The sequence below is a fragment of the Carassius carassius genome, chromosome 20 (genome assembly GCF_963082965.1).
Source record: "Carassius carassius chromosome 20, fCarCar2.1, whole genome shotgun sequence".
Taxonomy (NCBI): domain Eukaryota; kingdom Metazoa; phylum Chordata; class Actinopteri; order Cypriniformes; family Cyprinidae; genus Carassius; species Carassius carassius.
Genome location: NC_081774.1, coordinates 9,638,100 through 9,654,978, shown reverse-complemented (window position 1 = coordinate 9,654,978; position 16,879 = coordinate 9,638,100). Strand labels below are relative to the sequence as shown.

The 16,879-nt window shown below is 35.6% G+C and overlaps 1 protein-coding gene across 1 annotated transcript; it reads right to left on the bottom strand.

Annotated features, from left to right (window-relative positions):
* Positions 1-2,386: 2,386 nt before the first annotated feature.
* On the bottom strand, positions 2,387-14,172 carry LOC132096247 (protein arginine N-methyltransferase 5-like). The gene is made up of 16 exons (XM_059501497.1): positions 13,970-14,172; positions 11,488-11,606; positions 10,742-10,827; positions 10,270-10,404; positions 9,326-9,438; positions 9,069-9,118; positions 8,803-8,966; positions 8,569-8,730; positions 8,386-8,463; positions 6,494-6,552; positions 6,260-6,382; positions 5,283-5,458; positions 4,979-5,182; positions 4,743-4,853; positions 4,350-4,414; positions 2,387-3,085 (listed from the first exon to the last, which is right to left on the bottom strand). The coding sequence occupies exons 1-16, from the start codon at positions 14,065-14,067 to the stop codon at positions 2,933-2,935; spliced, it is 1,896 nt and encodes a 631-aa protein (XP_059357480.1). The 5' UTR covers positions 14,068-14,172; the 3' UTR covers positions 2,387-2,932.
* Between the last annotated feature and the right edge of the window lie 2,707 nt (positions 14,173-16,879).

Sequence of the window (16,879 nt, the reverse complement as noted above, 5' to 3'; positions counted from 1 at the left end):
GTGTAGTTTAAATGTGTAGGATGCAGCCTTCTGTTTGAGAGACCCATATATAAGATTTGTTGAAATGAAAAAGGCTCTGAATGAGGAGTCAATTCCCCTTGATGGAACTTGCGATTCCCAACACCTCGAATCTATTATTTTTGGAAGAAACAAGGCGGCCAACAGACCAACTACTAGCTTCACACGGAGTTTCCAGCTTCATCCACAAGTTTCTAAACTCGGGCATTTCAGAACAACCAAAACAACATTGCAGATGCTGTGCAAAGTGATCGGTCCACTGGTTAGTCAAGTTATCCCATCCCATCATGCAAAGTCACATAACTTTTTTGATGCATATGGTGAAATTTATTTGGTAAATGTTTCTCCATCGTATTTTATTCTCTTTTTCTTAACGCATAAAAAGTTTATCCTACTCAGGTGTGTATAAGTGTTGTTGTGTGCACATTCTTAGAATTGATGTGCATCTTGGCATATCTATCCAGCAGTTTTTATGCGATATTCCAAAATGAACAAAAATAGGTGGATGTAACATAGCTATTGACATTTCTCAATTTTAACTCATAATTATGAATTCCTATGTCAATAACTTTGTACATCATAATTATGCTTTACCAATGCATGTTTTTTTTTTTCTCATGTGGCAGAAATGGGACACCATACAGAATAAACGTTTTTTATATATAATACTTGGAAGGCTGTGATAAATTATGATAAACATTGATTTGTAAATATAGACGGACAGACGTATAACTGAATAATTTGTTTTTAGCACTTCAAAATGCCAGAATTGTGTTTGCACTGGGCCATATGACAAAAATGAGCTCTCTGGCCTAAGAACAAAGCTTCATCTCAGCCAGCCATGCAAATCAATAAGCTTTTTCCTAAAGCTACATTTTAATTTCTTTGTATAGTACTTTTCACAATGCATACTATTCCAAAGCTGATTTACACACAATAATGTCTTACATGCACCCCAGTGTGCTGCCAAAGGCATCAGCGCCAGTGAGTAGCTCTAAGCATTAGAAACCAAAACTCAGATGAGGAAACCCACCTCCTCAGACTGGCATATTTTTAACAATAACCTAAACAATGATGCAATTACTTGTAAAATTGAACTCCAATAAAATTAATAGAAGTCACTGACGCATATTACATTCATAATTAAATTAGACAAAGCAAGTGCTTTCTTCTAGTGTCTTCCGAAGTTGCTCACCAAGAAGACGAGGATCACAATCAATGGTGCTTGAATGGATATTTGTGAATATTCCCTGCATGATGCTAACAAAAAGGTTAAGATGTCTTTGCAAACACTCTTGGAGAAATTTCCATTGTTCACGAGCTGTGCTCTGTTAATGAGTGTTCATGAGTAAACAAAGAAGAAAAAAAATCACCACTGATGGGTTCCCTGCCTATAATGGTTTAGCTACAAATGACTTCTCTCTTAAATACATTCAATAGCTAATGTGACAGTTCTTTGCCTAAAACAACTTGATGCTTATGTACATTTTATATAATTAATTCAGTATTAAAATATTCATGTAAACACTGTGGCTCTGTTTGTGCATCCTGACCATCCCCACACAGTAACACTGTTTCAACTACAGCGGTCATGATATCAGATTTCACAATACATATGGAGTATTAAACAAGTCGTAATTGTAAGATAGATAGTCTAAATCATGAGATATAAAAACATAACTGAGACAAAAGGTCAAAATTATAACAAAACAAACAAAACGTAGTCATATAAAGTAGAATTTGTCGATTTAACTTTTTTTATTTGTCATAACTGTATTTTTATCCCTTAATTTTGACTTGAGTCAATTATGATTTCGATTATCTCATAATTAGGATTCAGTATGAAATAATAATTTACAAGAATTCACTATAATGTTATCACAATTTCTATAAAAAACCTGATTCAAATGATTCTTTAACTTTATTTAGTTTTCTCTTCTTTGGCCAATGTTAATCAGCACTTCCTGGAGACAAATGAGTGTTAAGGTGCAATACTGCCACCTATTATGAAGTCTAAAAATTATGAGAAAGGACATTGAAAAGTCAACTGTCATAAAAAGTAATATTTTCACTTTTCATACGTAATTCTGACGTTTTAACATCTAATTTTGATTTTAGTATGTCATGATTTACAATAATGATATTGCAATATCTATAGAAATTGTAAAAAAAAATCTAATTCAAATTTTTGTTTTTTTTGGCCACTGGATTATTTATGCTTAATAATAATACAATATCAATATGTATTTATTTTGTATATTTTTTTAAATGTCATAGTCATCATTACCTGTATATTGCGACATAGATTTATGAAATAGAGTGAGTCTGTCTTGGGACATTTGATAAAACATATCAGAGAAAAAGATCATAATTTTGTACCTTTTTTATTCAGGGTGTATGACAATAATTTTTTTTAATCAGGAAAAAAAACCTGTATAAAAGTATGGGATATGTTTTCTAGCGTGGCCTGACTGGGGACATCATACTATGATTATTCTCACAATGGGGCTTTGCAGGGCACTGGTGGACAACAGGGAAATAAGGCTGATGTATTATGAGTGACAAAATAGACTGTTGGACACACTTAATCAGTTCTAGAAACAATAGTATTCGAAAACTAACAGCTTTTGTGTTTTTAATATATTTTTTAAATATCAGAAGAGTTTAAACTAAGAAAGAGCACCAGGACATCTTGCATTGCTTTAAAGGATACCTCGTAAGTGCTGTTTTAATTTCCATCCTAATGAACATTACAGAAATGGCCAGAGATACATAGCGGTCATGGTGAACAATGTCCTTGAGTTAATTGGGCCCTTGAAACAAGATATGTAAACCTGCCGCTTGATTGAAAACAAGATTGTTTATAAAAAAAAAAAAGTCAGTGTAACCCCATGTGTCAGTAGATGTCAGCTTGCTACAGGCCGATGGTGTAAGAGCGGCCAGAAGGGTTGTGAATGGCGGAGCATATAGGCTCAGTCACAGCCCATTCATACCAGACCTTCTTTCCATTATTACACCTCCAGAACCTCACGCTCACGTTATCACCACTGGACAGCGGGATCGGCTGCTGCATGATGAGAAAGAGAGAGGGGGAGGGGGGGGGGGGGTGTTAGGATTACACTCCCAATGTGGCTGTACACTTCAGCACATTAACTGTGGAGTCGATAAACTGCCACGCTCTGACAGTGCTTAGCTGTCTCCTTTCAAACTGAAAGTGCTAACTGTATTTATGACCATGGCAGACATGTATACACAATGGTATTACAAGAAAGTATGTGGTTTGAGTGATGGATAACAGTCATATACTGAGATAAAACACAGCAGCATTAATAATACAGTTTCAGTGGAACCAGACTTTTCGATAAAAGTCAAATATAAAGATAAGCTGACAGCTATAACGAAGCACACTAGCACTCAATGAGAAGGGATTCCCAGAATGCAATGGGATGGGCTAAGTGAAAAATGCACTCCTAACTTCTGAGTAAGTTTTTGTGGTACGTTTATTATTTATTTATTTATGACTTAACGCCATGTCAGCAGCAGTGGCTATATTTTTTTGATGTATAGTTCAATACAAAAACATCAGGTGGAGGAGCTACTATTATGAACAATAAAACTTATTTTTTTATTTTTCAATAAATATCATAAGGTCATCAGAGCTACATTTATTTGATCAAAAATAACAAAAAAAACAACAGTAAAATGGTTAAAACAATTTTGCCAAGTTAAAGCAACTGTTCTTCCTATTTATATATTAATTCGATTTTTTTCAATCTGAATTTAATTCTCAGCCATTTCTCTAGTCTTCAGTGTCAGTCTTCAGATATCGTTCTAATATGTTGATTTGCTGCTCAAGAAACATTACTAAATTATTATCATTGTGAAAAGGAGCGGTTTATATTGGAAAACCAACATTTTTTCAGGATTCTACAATTATTAGAAAGATCAAAGAACAGCATTTATTTGAAATAAATGTTTTTGCAGCAATATAAAAGTATGTCATTTTTTATTAATTCAACCTTGTTGAGTAAAAAGTAGTGCATGCTTATGTTTCAATACAAAAATATAATAGTAGTAGAAGAACAGATTTTAATGCCATGTCAACATCTGAGGCATCTTCACAGCAAAAGCTGATTTACAAAAATACCATAATAAAATTCAAACCAAAACAAAGATAAAACATTTAAAATTACACAAGGTGTTTTACATTGACACATGATTACTTCTTAAACAATATTATTAAACCAATCCATAAGTGAGCTTGTATACTTAAAATTAAAGTGGGACAGTGTGTTTAATGGAAAGAGGGGTACAAAAAGTACTGAACTTACTTTCAAAGGGAATAGAATGGGGAACCAGGAGAACATCCCAGGAGAGTGTGTTTCAGGTTTTATACCTGCAAGCATGAAGAAAGAGATATTTATTCGTCACTAAAGCAACAGACACACACACTGCACTTTTGTCCAGTAAATTTGATGCAATGTTGTTCATTTAAACACTCTGTATCTACAGTTTGATGCATTTGATTCTATTTGGATAGAAAGGAAATTGTTTCCCTTATTCTATAAATGATTCTTAATTGCCCACTTCTGACAGCCATGCCAATTTGTGGTTATTATTACAGAATACACTCAATGTGGTAACACAGAAATTCATCAAAAATACATTCTTACATTGTGAAACAGCCTTTAAACGACATTGTGTACCACTACAAAAAGACTTACTGAGTGTGACATCTTTGTAGAGTGTGGCTTCAAAATATCCAGCAAAGCCGTGAAGCACTGAATTACATCCAATCAAGAACCGTAGACATTGATACCGGTTATTATTCATATCTGTACAGGGTAAAAATCAAGAGATAATGACTTTATAGAAAGAGTAAAAAATAAATTAAAAAGGAGCGATTTTTGGACTATTGGACTTTTTGCATCTGTTTGTCTGTCTCTGCATGATCCTGTACCTGTGGTGGGATGTACGAAGGTGAAGCAGGGTTTGGGGTCTGCAAGTTGGTGGAAGTTGTGTAGTCTGACAACATATGGTGTCTCAAAATGGCACTCAGGGTCTTTGTCCCGCTCCCGACACCCACGCACTTCATTATATAGTTTAGAGGAGGACAGTGGAGCCAGAAAAGACGTGTAAGAGCTGGGAATGCTTATGCCATCATCTAAGAGAAAACAAGACATCCATGAGTGAATCCAAAGTTTTAAACAGGGCAAATCAAAAATCATAGAATTTTAAAAGACAAAGAAGATTTGATATCAAACCTTTGAGGAAGTGCTGCGCTCCATCAAGGCACTCGGGTGAAAGCTCATTGTCTCCGAATGACCCTAAAAGCTCGCTCACAATGATATCTGCTTTCTCTGGAGCAGTCCATTCCCTCATGTCACATGACACAACAGTCACCTGATCCCCCCACTCCTCAAATTTCCAGTTCTCCAGCCTGAGAAAGACAGGGGAACACCAAGGGACTGTTGATTTACATAATCTGATTTCAAATGTAATGGAGTTCAAAATGTTTTAATAGAAGTAATCTGAAAGTAAACAGTTTAAAACCAACTTATATTGTATATTATATATATATATAATATATATATATAATAGTGTTCCTGTAGCTCAATTGGTAGAGGGGGTTCGATTCCCCGGGAACAAATGATAGGTAAAAAATCGATAGCCTAAATGCACTGTAAGTCGCTTTGGATAAAAGCGTCTGCTAAATGCATAAATTTAATTTAATTAAAAAAAAAATTATATATATATATATATATATATACACACTCTTTACAAGTTTGGGGTCAGTCATTTTTTTTTTTTAAGAAATGATCAAAATATTAATAAAATATAATTTTTTTTCCTTTCAAATAAATGCTGTTATTTCTGCTGGTATTTGATTCATTCATCAACGAATCCTGAATAAATAAGCACGAGTTTTCAATATAAGAAATGTATGTTTCGTATGCACCAAATCAGCATATTAGAATGATTTTTTGAGGATCATGTGACACTGAAGACTGGAGCAATGGCTACTGAAAATATAGCACTGCCATCACATGAATAAATTACTTTTTCAAATATATTAAAACAGAAAGGTGTTTTTATATTGTAAAAGTACTTCACACAATTTTGACTGTATTTTGATGAGCATAAGAGACATTACAAACATTCAATTACAGTATTGTATTATCAAGAGAAGGGGAAAAATGGAGGAGAAAAAAAATTCACACTTTAACATTAAGTTACTTACGTGACAACAGCATTTGGGTTCTTCTCGACGGCATACACACGCAGTTTCCTCTTAGCCTGTTTTGCAGCACGAAGTGAGGCATTTACCAGTGGACCACGACCTGCACCTAGTACCATCAAAACCCTGAAAAGAAATCTCAGTGTTGACATAGTCCAAGCAAACAGCATATCTCTGAAATTTCAAGTTCATTAAGAACTGACAATGGGACACCTGGAATTATGTGAAGTCACTTACTGCACATTTGTTTCCATCTGTTCTTCAGGAACTCTGTCTAGTAGACATCTATATACAGCCTTTTTTGGGAAAGACAATTCACAATTTTGTATTTATTTGTTTTTTTCAAATGGTGCCTTTCCTTCACAACAGTGATGGGTGTTGCTACACTACCATTCACCAGTTAGTAATAGTCAGTAAGATGCACTTATTCGATAAAAAATAACAGCCAAAACTGCAATATTGTGAAATATTATTACAATGTAAAGAACTGTTTTATATTTTAAAATGTAATTAAAATGTAATTTATTTATGTGATAGCAAAGATGAATACTGAAAGCAGTTTTTGTGGAAACCATTTTTTTTTTCTGAATCCTTCAATGAACAGATTACAGAATATATATATATATATATATATTTTTTTTTTATACAATGCAAGTCTTCATTGTCACCTTTTGCCAATTTAATGCAGCCTTTCCTGAAAAGTTCATTTTTTGGGGAGAAAACACAAGGTGCTCAAACATTTACAATTTGTAAGATATTTGCAGAAAAAATATCCAAAAACCACTAGGCTAGTGTTATGTATTTTGTCCAGCTGATTACTAACAATATCTATAATGTTTTCAACTATTTGTAAATCATGAGAAACTTCCCATTCTAAACAGTGACACGGGGCAGTGCAGTCGCCTTTCAATGACGTTAGTTCCCCTTTGTTACTGACGTAGAAACCACATGACAACAGTGTCGTGGACAAATGCTGAAGTAGTGTCTAGCGTCCAGCAAACCACTAGCTTGCTTCAAGCAGTTCCTTATTTACTTCTTCTTGGACGTATTATGGTGGATTGTGTTACTTATTTATGGAACATAATTACTGTTTACCATCTGTCGCTGGCTGTGTCGACAAGGACAGCTCCCGTAAACGTAAGAATATGGACCAACCGAACGAACCAAGAAGAGTAGAGTAAGAGAGGAGAGAAAGAGCGAGGATCAATATCGGTGTTGCATTTTCTAGATGGAGAGCTTCGCGACAAACTTCAGCTAGAAAGAGATGCGATCTCGCTTGTTTTTTACTAGACAGGTGAGTTATTTTGATTCATATCTTTACAGATCAACAAGATTAGTATTATGGGGCATACACGCCAAACGAGGGGCATTGCGTCTCTAGACCCGCACGAGGACGCGTCTGATCCATAGTCTGATTGCGTCTTTGCATTGACTTTGTATGTAATCTACTCACGCAAATCATTGAACTCGCGTTTGCTATGTATGCCCAATTATTGTGTTTGAATGGACATGTGTATATATTTGTTGAACAAGTGGTAATCGTTTTCATATCATCTGACTAAACAGTTATCAAATAATTTTATAATTTACTGTCAAACTATATTTGCTATATTGTTGGGTAAAAGACAACAAATCCCATCATTCCACGCTTCTTCTTAGCGTCATCAAACCACGCGATTGTTATTCTTTTGGTAGTGCGCCCTCTAGTGGCAAGTCTTACAACCTGTACCTTTAAGTGTTTTTATGCTAGAGCATTTCCTTACAAACCCAAATTAACAAATTAATTGCTTAATGAATAAATGTACACTATACCAGTCAAACGTTTCTGAACAGTAAAATTTTTTATATTTTAATGCTCACTAAACCTGCATTTATTTGATCCAAAGTAAAGCAAAAATTTTAACATTTTCAAATATTTTAATTGTATATGCATTTGGCTGGTAGTATTACAGTAAAAGAGATCCCCCAACATTATCATATTGTCACCCCTAGATATGGCTCAGTTACCCCTTTTTGCCCATATTTAACATGAGCTATAATGATGCAACAAACACCACTAATAAGAATAAATAACTGGTGACCAAATAATGATAAATTCTGCTTTCCATTACCAAATTATTTTAACTCACCTGTTGGTACTGAGAATATTTGATGGGATCCTTTTCGAAAACTTCATACGTCTGTGATTCCAAATTGTCCATTAAAGGCTGATAAAAACAATTAGACATTCAATTAGCATAACTGAAACCAAAAGAATCATGAATGTGCTGAAAAACTCACTAAGCAAAATGTTTATCGTTTGACGGACAGACCTGCAGTGGTGACTGAAGGTAATCTTCATAGCCTTTGGCGAAGAGCTCGTAGGCATTAGGCGCTGGACGGTTTTGGTTGAGGTACTCTAGATACTGCAGGTACGAGCGCAAGTCTTTCTCACTGTGGCGGTTTGCCCCTGTGAAAATAAACTGAGCCTCCAGCTAGGGAGACCCTAGAATGTTAGATAACCTTCCTGAAAGGAATGAATGTGACATAATATTGGATACATTTACCTTAAAGAGGCGAAAGATGACTCGCTGGTGGGCTTTCGAAAGGACCGGAAACCCTTTTTTATTGGTTAGAAAAATGCTGGTGGGGAGAATGGCTGCTTTGATTGGCTCTCCAAGCCACTTGTCGATTAACGTGTCAGATGGCAAGTCTGCGCCGATTTCAATAGCTTCACAAAGAAGAGAAAAAACCCCGAAAAACTGTTAGTATTCACCTCTTAATATTTAACAGGCAATCATAAGCACTTCACTTTTGAGGTTTTTGCTCTTACCAAGGCAAATCCTCTTGTTATAGTCACAGAGTGTTCTGAATGAGTGCCACCTGAAGAGGAAAAAGGAAATTAATTGAACACGGGCCAAAGATTGCTTTATTCTCCATGCAGTTGAGTGATTTAATCACACGGCAGACCCAAATATCGACTAGAAGAGAGAAGAAAAAAAACTCACATTCATTCTTAATGGGACGTTTTAATTAGATATTTAATATCTTTATTTAATTGAACAAATGGCTTTGTTTCAGCTCTCTTACCATGCCCAGGTCTTCTCGTCATTGCTGCCATCATCCATTTGTTTAGATGACTCGTTCTCGATGAGATCTTCACGCGTGTCCTCGGGGGCCAACAGTGGAACGCGTATCCAAAACTATGTAATTAAAAACAAACCAACATTGAACTAATTAATTCCTAATCAACAAAGAAAGCAGCATTACAACCAATAAAAGAGCAGCCAACTGAGAAAAAAACAAATGGATTTGTTTCTGCTTGCACACTGATCCATTACACGTGGCTTTGCATTATAATTGAGTTTGTCCTGTGCCCTTAATGGAACAGAGGTTGTGTCTTTGTATTTTGTACAAATGCTTTTAATAACTTACTTTCTAATAAGCCAGCATGATAGAGTACACTACCACTAAAAGGTTTGGGGTCAGTAAGATTTTTACAATGATTTTGAAAGAAATCTCTCAAAAGGGTGCATTTATTTAATTAAAAATACGGTAAAACAGTAATATTGTGAAATATAATTATAAAATAAATTATTTTATATTATACATATTTTCTTTGAGTTTTCAGCGTCACACAATCCTTCTGAAATCATTTTAATATGCTTTTTTTCTTACTATCAATGTCGAAAATAGTTGTGAAGTTCAATATTTTTGTGAAAATATAAAATATAATTAAGCACGTAATGCATTAATATGACAGTCTAATAAATATTGCAAAAGGATCAGATTATATAATCTTTAAGGATAATGCATATAGTATTATTTTAAATAATAGAAGGACAGCAAAGTTATAATGATAAACAGTCAACTCACGCCACTAATTAAAATTCCATCAGCGAAAAAAAGACATGAAATGAAAGCAGCAGGAACGAGGATTATGTGCAAATTATAGGCCCAGGGTGTATACATCAACAAATAATAATGTGTTCTGAGCATATTTGTTTTCATTCTATGCTACAGATTTCCATTACCATGCAAGAGTGGTGTCCTGTGTGGATGTGGTTAAGTAGGATTCGAGCCAGGTTGGCACAGTGTGGACCCCTTAGGGGGATCATGAAAGCTGGCAAACCCAGATAAGCACAGAAATTGAGCTCCTGTACCAGCGCCTGCAGCAAGGGCACAAAAGACATTAGAAGGAGTGATCACATCAAAATAAACAACAAGTCTGCTCAGCTTCCTCTTTGTTGGGCTGAGCTCAAATAAATGGCACTCGATTGCATCCGAGACTTGATTACAGCTACACTGACAAGGCTGTTTGAAGAAGCCCTTATCAAATCCCCAAAAGGGTCAAGATATTGTGCACATGTGTATGCATTATTTGTGACACAACAATAATTACAGCTATATAATAATATCAGATGAGAAAAGGAATATATTTAGAAGAGAAAAAAAGGACCTCAAAAATATAGTTAATTAAAAAGTAAAAAGACATTATGAACATACTTCTTCTGAATTCCTGCGTTCTATGGTCAGCTCTGAGTCTGTCTCAATCCAGGGTGACAGCTTTCCCACGATAAGTGTGTTCCAATCTAATGAGAAAGAATGACATATTATTACAAAGATAAAATCGCAACATTTAAGTGTATGTAATTCTGTAAATGTAATTGCACAGAGAATCATGGATAAAGAAAATGGAGAACTATTTTAGTTAGCTATCCAATCTTTAATTGAAAAAAAAGGAACCGACATTAGAGGGTCTTATCATACAATCTTTAATAATTTAATTGTCCCCTGTGGATCATTTAAAAGCTAGTTAAGATTTTTGTGGCAAAAATAGTCGTGATTTAGGTTTCATAACCACTTTCCATATTCTTTCTGACCCTTAAAATTTAATAGATTGCTTTTAAGTCTGTCTTTGAATGTGAAATGTGACTTTACAATATTTTACTGTTATCATCAATTCTTCTTTTCTCAGGATTAATATTATCTACATAACTTCCTCTGAATAAGCTCAGTCTCAAGTTTCTGACATTGGAAAGATGCAAATGTTTTGGACTAGGTAAGATGAGTTCTTACAGTTAGAATATGTTTTCAAAGTACACCGATGTATCACTAAAATAGATCAAGAAAATTTTCTAATGACATGATTACTTTAAGAGTTTGAAAACCACAACCTCAACCCCCCTCCCCTCAAAGTCACAGTATTTGATGAGTGAATATTTATATGCACAGAGATTCTTATATCTCACCTCTGCCACATAACAGCAGGTCAGAGCGTGTTTGGGCTCCGGGTCGTGATTTAGCAGGGTCCAGTTCATACTCCCGTCGGAACCGCGGGTGGAACAGCGGCATGCACAGGAAATCAAAGCTATAGGACAGAATGACATGGATTTAGACAAACAGAGCACACAAAGAAAACAGGTATTATTTATTATACACTTTCAAAATAAATTCCGTCAATGTCATCAAAAGGGAAGGGTCTTCCAATTTTGTCTTAGAATTTATTGATATCTGCTTAGGAATCAATAAAGTACATCTTTTAAAGTACATTTTTTACAATCCGAATTCCAGAAAAGTTGGGACGTTTTTTAAATTTTAATAAAATGAAAACTAAAAGACTTTCAAATCACATGAGCCAATATTTTATTCACAATAGAACATAGATAACATAGCAAATGTTTAAACTGAGAAAGTTTACAATTTTATGCACAAAATTAGCTCATTTCAATTTTGATTTCTGCTACAGGTCTCAAAATAGTTGGGACGGGGCATGTTTACCATGGTGTAGCATCTCCTTTTCTTTTCAAAACAGTTTGAAGACGTCTGGGCATTGAGGCTATGAGTTGCTGGAGTTTTGCTGTTGGAATTTGGTCCCATTCTTGCCTTATATAGATTTCCAGCTGCTGAAGAGTTCGTGGTCGTCTTTGACGTATTTTTCGTTTAATGATGCGCCAAATGTTCTCTATAGGTGAAAGATCTGGACTGCAGGCAGGCCAGGTTAGCACCCGGACTCTTCTACGACGAAGCCATGCTGTTGTTATAGCTGCAGTATGTGGTTTTGCATTGTCCTGCTGAAATAAACAAGGCCTTCCCTGAAATAGACATTGTTTGGAGGGAAGCATATGTTGCTCTAAAACCTTTATATACCTTTCAGCATTCACAGAGCCTTCCAAAACATGCAAGCTGCCCATACCGTATGCACTTATGCACCCCCATACCATCAGAGATGCTGGCTTTTGAACTGAACGCTGATAACATGCTGGAAGGTCTCCCTCCTCTTTAGCCCGGAGGACACGGCGTCCATGATTTCCAACAAGAATGTCAAATTTGGACTCGTCTGACCATAAAACACTATTCCACTTTGAAATAGTCCATTTTAAATGAGCCTTGGCCCACAGGACACGACGGCGCTTCGGGACCATGTTCACATATGGCTTCCTTTTTGCATGATAGAGCTTTAGTTGGCATCTGCTGATGGCACGGCGGATTGTGTTTACCGACAGTGGTTTCTGAAAGTATTCCTGGGCCCATTTAGTAATGTCATTGACACAATCATGCCGATGAGTGATGCAGTGTCGTCTGAGAGCCCGAAGACCACGGGCATCCAATAAAGGTCTCCGGCCTTGTCCCTTACGCACAGAGATTTCTCCAGTTTCTTTGAATCTTTTGATGATGTTATGCACTGTAGATGATGAGATTTGCAAAGCCTTTGCAATTTGACGTTGAGGAACATTGTTTTTAAAGTTTTCCACAATTTTTTTTACGCAGTCTTTCACAGATTGGAGAGCCTCTGCCCATCTTTACTTCTGAGAGACTCTGCTTCTCTAAGACAAAGCTTTTATAGCTAATCATGTTACAGACCTGATATCAATTAACTTAATTAATGACTAGATGTTCTCCCAGCTGAATCTTTTCAAAACTGCTTGCTTTTTTAGCCATTTGTTGCCCCCGTGCCAACTTTTTTGAGACCTGTAGCAGGCATTACATTTTAAATGAGCTAATTAAGTGGATAAAAGTGTAAAATTTCTCAGTTTAAACATTTGCTACGTTATCTATGTTCTATTGTGAATAAAATATTGGCTCATGTGATTTGAAATTCCTTTAGTTTTCATTTTATTAAAATTTAAAAAACGTCCCAACTTTTCCGGAATTCGGGTTGTAGACACCGAGCTTGTATGTCATTACAAAACAAAGTGTGTAATTACAGTGATATAATACTATGATTCAGATTAACGTTAGATTATTCTTACATCAATTGATCAGTCTTTCCCATCAGGCTCACATTCCGTCAATGAGGTCAGAATAATATTAATGCATGCACGTCTAATCACCACCACTCTGAATAATAACTGAACAGATGTAGTAATACTTCTGTAACAAATTTTGTGCTGGAAAACGAACATTTCTCATCAACAAGATTGAATGAATCCATTCAAAAACATCTAATAAATACTAAAACGAACCAGTAAAAATTATAAACACCTAACGTATTTAGCAGGTGTTTTATATGTTTTAAAAGAAGGCTGTATATTATTGTCCAAAACTTGTGTACAGACTCATATGTGAGTTAAAAGCAAATCTGAAGAAGCCGCTAACAGCTAGCAAATGCTAATGCGCATCACGTGCAGCGACCTAGCCGAGCCGACTTAAAACTGAGCACAATTCACTTCATTTAGCCACAACGCTGATATAATTTGACTGTTTACTGAGCCGACAGCTATTTTTGCTTACCCTAATTTGGCGACCGCAGCGAGGGTATCCGCCACTTCGGGAACACAACTCAAATCTCTCCCGCAGGAGACCCTGCTACCTGCACCGCCGGACGCCATCGTTAGGAGACGGGATGGGAGTGAATAAGACACTGATAGATGACTATGGAGAAACTGACGTCATGTTGGCTCAAAATAAGAGCGCTTGCATTTTAGAAACAACGTGGGGACAGATCCAAAATGGCGATTGCCCAAAACGCAGCTTCTCTCGTGTGACCTTCGCGAGACTTTAGAACGAGATCAGACTATGGGCAGACAATGATGCTGCAGAAAGAGAAGATGTGCTCGCTGAAGAGCTGGAATTTGCTCTAGTAACTTTGAGAGAATGTGTAATTCGTTTTAAGGGGACGAGTCGTTTATGTAATAAGCAGCTTGTTTTTGATACAAGAGATTCATTCATCATGAATTGAGTAGTGATAACCACGACAACGAGTTATTTTAATTAAACTGAGCGCTGCTTATATTTAGATTAAACCCGCGTGCCTAATGAATTTTGCCCTGGAAGTTTACAAATAATATTGGAAGGCTTTACTGTTGCCTGAAGCAGAATAGCTTTCCAAAACGGACTGAATTAATTACTCAAATCTCTTACCCCAGAATATTAGAAATGTAACAAATTGTTAACAAGAAATTACTTATATTTAAATACTTGAATTAATATATCTGATTTTAAAACAATTAAATTAAATATTTCAGTTTTATGAGTCAATCATTGTTGATATCATAAAATAAAATAGAAATAAAAACAAAATTCTCAGTGAGTATTGTAATTTTATAAACAATGTTAAAATGTTTAAAGACATACCACTTCTTGTTGTCCATCGTGTGACCCTCATTACACTTTGTTTAGAGCCTGGTTGGAGGAAATAATTTATGAATCAAACCCATACAATCTTAAACCATTGCTGTTCAACCATGTAAAATACTTTATTGTAATGGTTGTAATTGAATATTTGTAAATTATGAAAAAAGACTAGCATATACACCCATAAACAAAATCATTGTCCCAAATCAAATCATTAAATTGTTTCATGGTCAGTTACACATTTTGTTTGAATTTAGTGTTATTATATGGTGTATTCAACTATAAACCTTTTTGAAAATAATTTGTGAGGTTTGACTCATTATGCTCTCATCTCAGCATTTTCATGATTATGTTTGAGAGTCGCTTCACTGTTGTGCCTCAGAAGCATATCGGATACAGCCTAGTATAGCAAAGATATTTGCTGAGACATCACATGTGCATGTATGTGTGTGGGTGTGAATACTCTCCACCTCCTATAAAAATCCTTGTCTCAGAGGGGTCTTTTCTGTAAGTGCAGCTTCCAAAGCTCAACGCTGGACCAACTTACGAGTTAACTCACTATAAAAGGAAAATCATTTTTCAGGATGTTTGTGGTTCCTTGCACCCTTGATGACACCAGCCCATGCACTTACCCACAAAATGAGATGGGATACATGTAGAAGACAGCATCTGAGTTTGACAGAGATAGTATTTTTCATTTTCTTTCCCCACCTAGGCAGTGCAGTAGAAAAAACAGAGCATCAAGGATGGGATGGAGAAGAAACTTGGGAATCCCTAAATTCCTGCATGGAAATTGCAGATGTTAAGGAAGCAGTGGAGCAGGATACCGGCGTATCCACAATTTCAGATTCAACTCTAAGTAGTGTGAAAATGGCCTCTGTAAATGAGCAGAAGATTTTAAAAGATCCAGCTGTGTCAGATCAAACTTACAAAAAATATTCTGTCTACTTTTGGGGGACAGTCGGTATGCTATATTTGCAGTGATGGCCTGCAACTGAAAGAAGAGATAATATCAGTAGGCTGAGGGAGGGTTGTCCTATGTGTACGCTGTGCTTGATGATGGCTGGAGATGGGGGATGACTGTGAATGAGGCAGTGGCACTGGCCCGGGAGGCTGTTTTCAGAGACATTCACTGGGATGCCTACTCTGGAAATAATGTAGACCTTTTCCACATCACTGCCCATGGCTGGCGACGCAGAGACAGAGTAGATCTGAAAGAGAGAAAGAAGAAGATCAAGGAGAGGGAGAAAGAGAGACAGAAAAGAGAGGGTGGTGAGCTAGGGGAAGGTGATATATTCAGTACACTGCGGATAGGACAAACTGTGGGAAAACAAAAGTACATGGATGGAATGTGAGTGTGATGGACAGGAATAACAGTTGTGAGTAGAACAATGTCAGGCGATAGTACAGATAAAAAAGAATCCACAATCCACAGGGAAAGAAAATATGTTTTCATAAACTATTTCAACCCAAAAATGTAATAGTCGTCAATACAATGCATTTTTTTCATATAAACAATTGTAATATTAGCAAAACAAACTGGATTTTTCTTGATATTGTTATTCCACTTTTTTTTTTATTAACATGAGTCAACAAATTAAGTCTGTGTACAATAATTGGCAATGAAGTCTACATGTGCAATAAATGTTACCTTGTATAGAAATTAATGTGTGACTTGTGAGAAATGACATATGACACAACCGATTTTTAAGAAGTCTAAACATTTTGATAAATATAAAAAGAATTAACAATATGATAGCAGTAAAGATTGTCAATAAATAAATAAATAAACCCATTCATGGGAGACCCATTGATAGGCCGATGGTAAATTATTTCCTCATTAAAAGTTTTTAGGAAGCCACTTGTTATAAAAAAAGAAGTGATTTTAAACTTACATTGGTATGATTTTTTTTTTTATATATAAAACAAAAGGTATTAAGATTTTGTTTTGGGTAAAACTGTGAGGTATACGTCAAATAAATGATAAATGGTGAAGGAATGGTGTCAGTTTAAGCACTTATCAAGTTGTGAAATTCAATTACTGTAATGTTTTTATTTTAAAAAAAA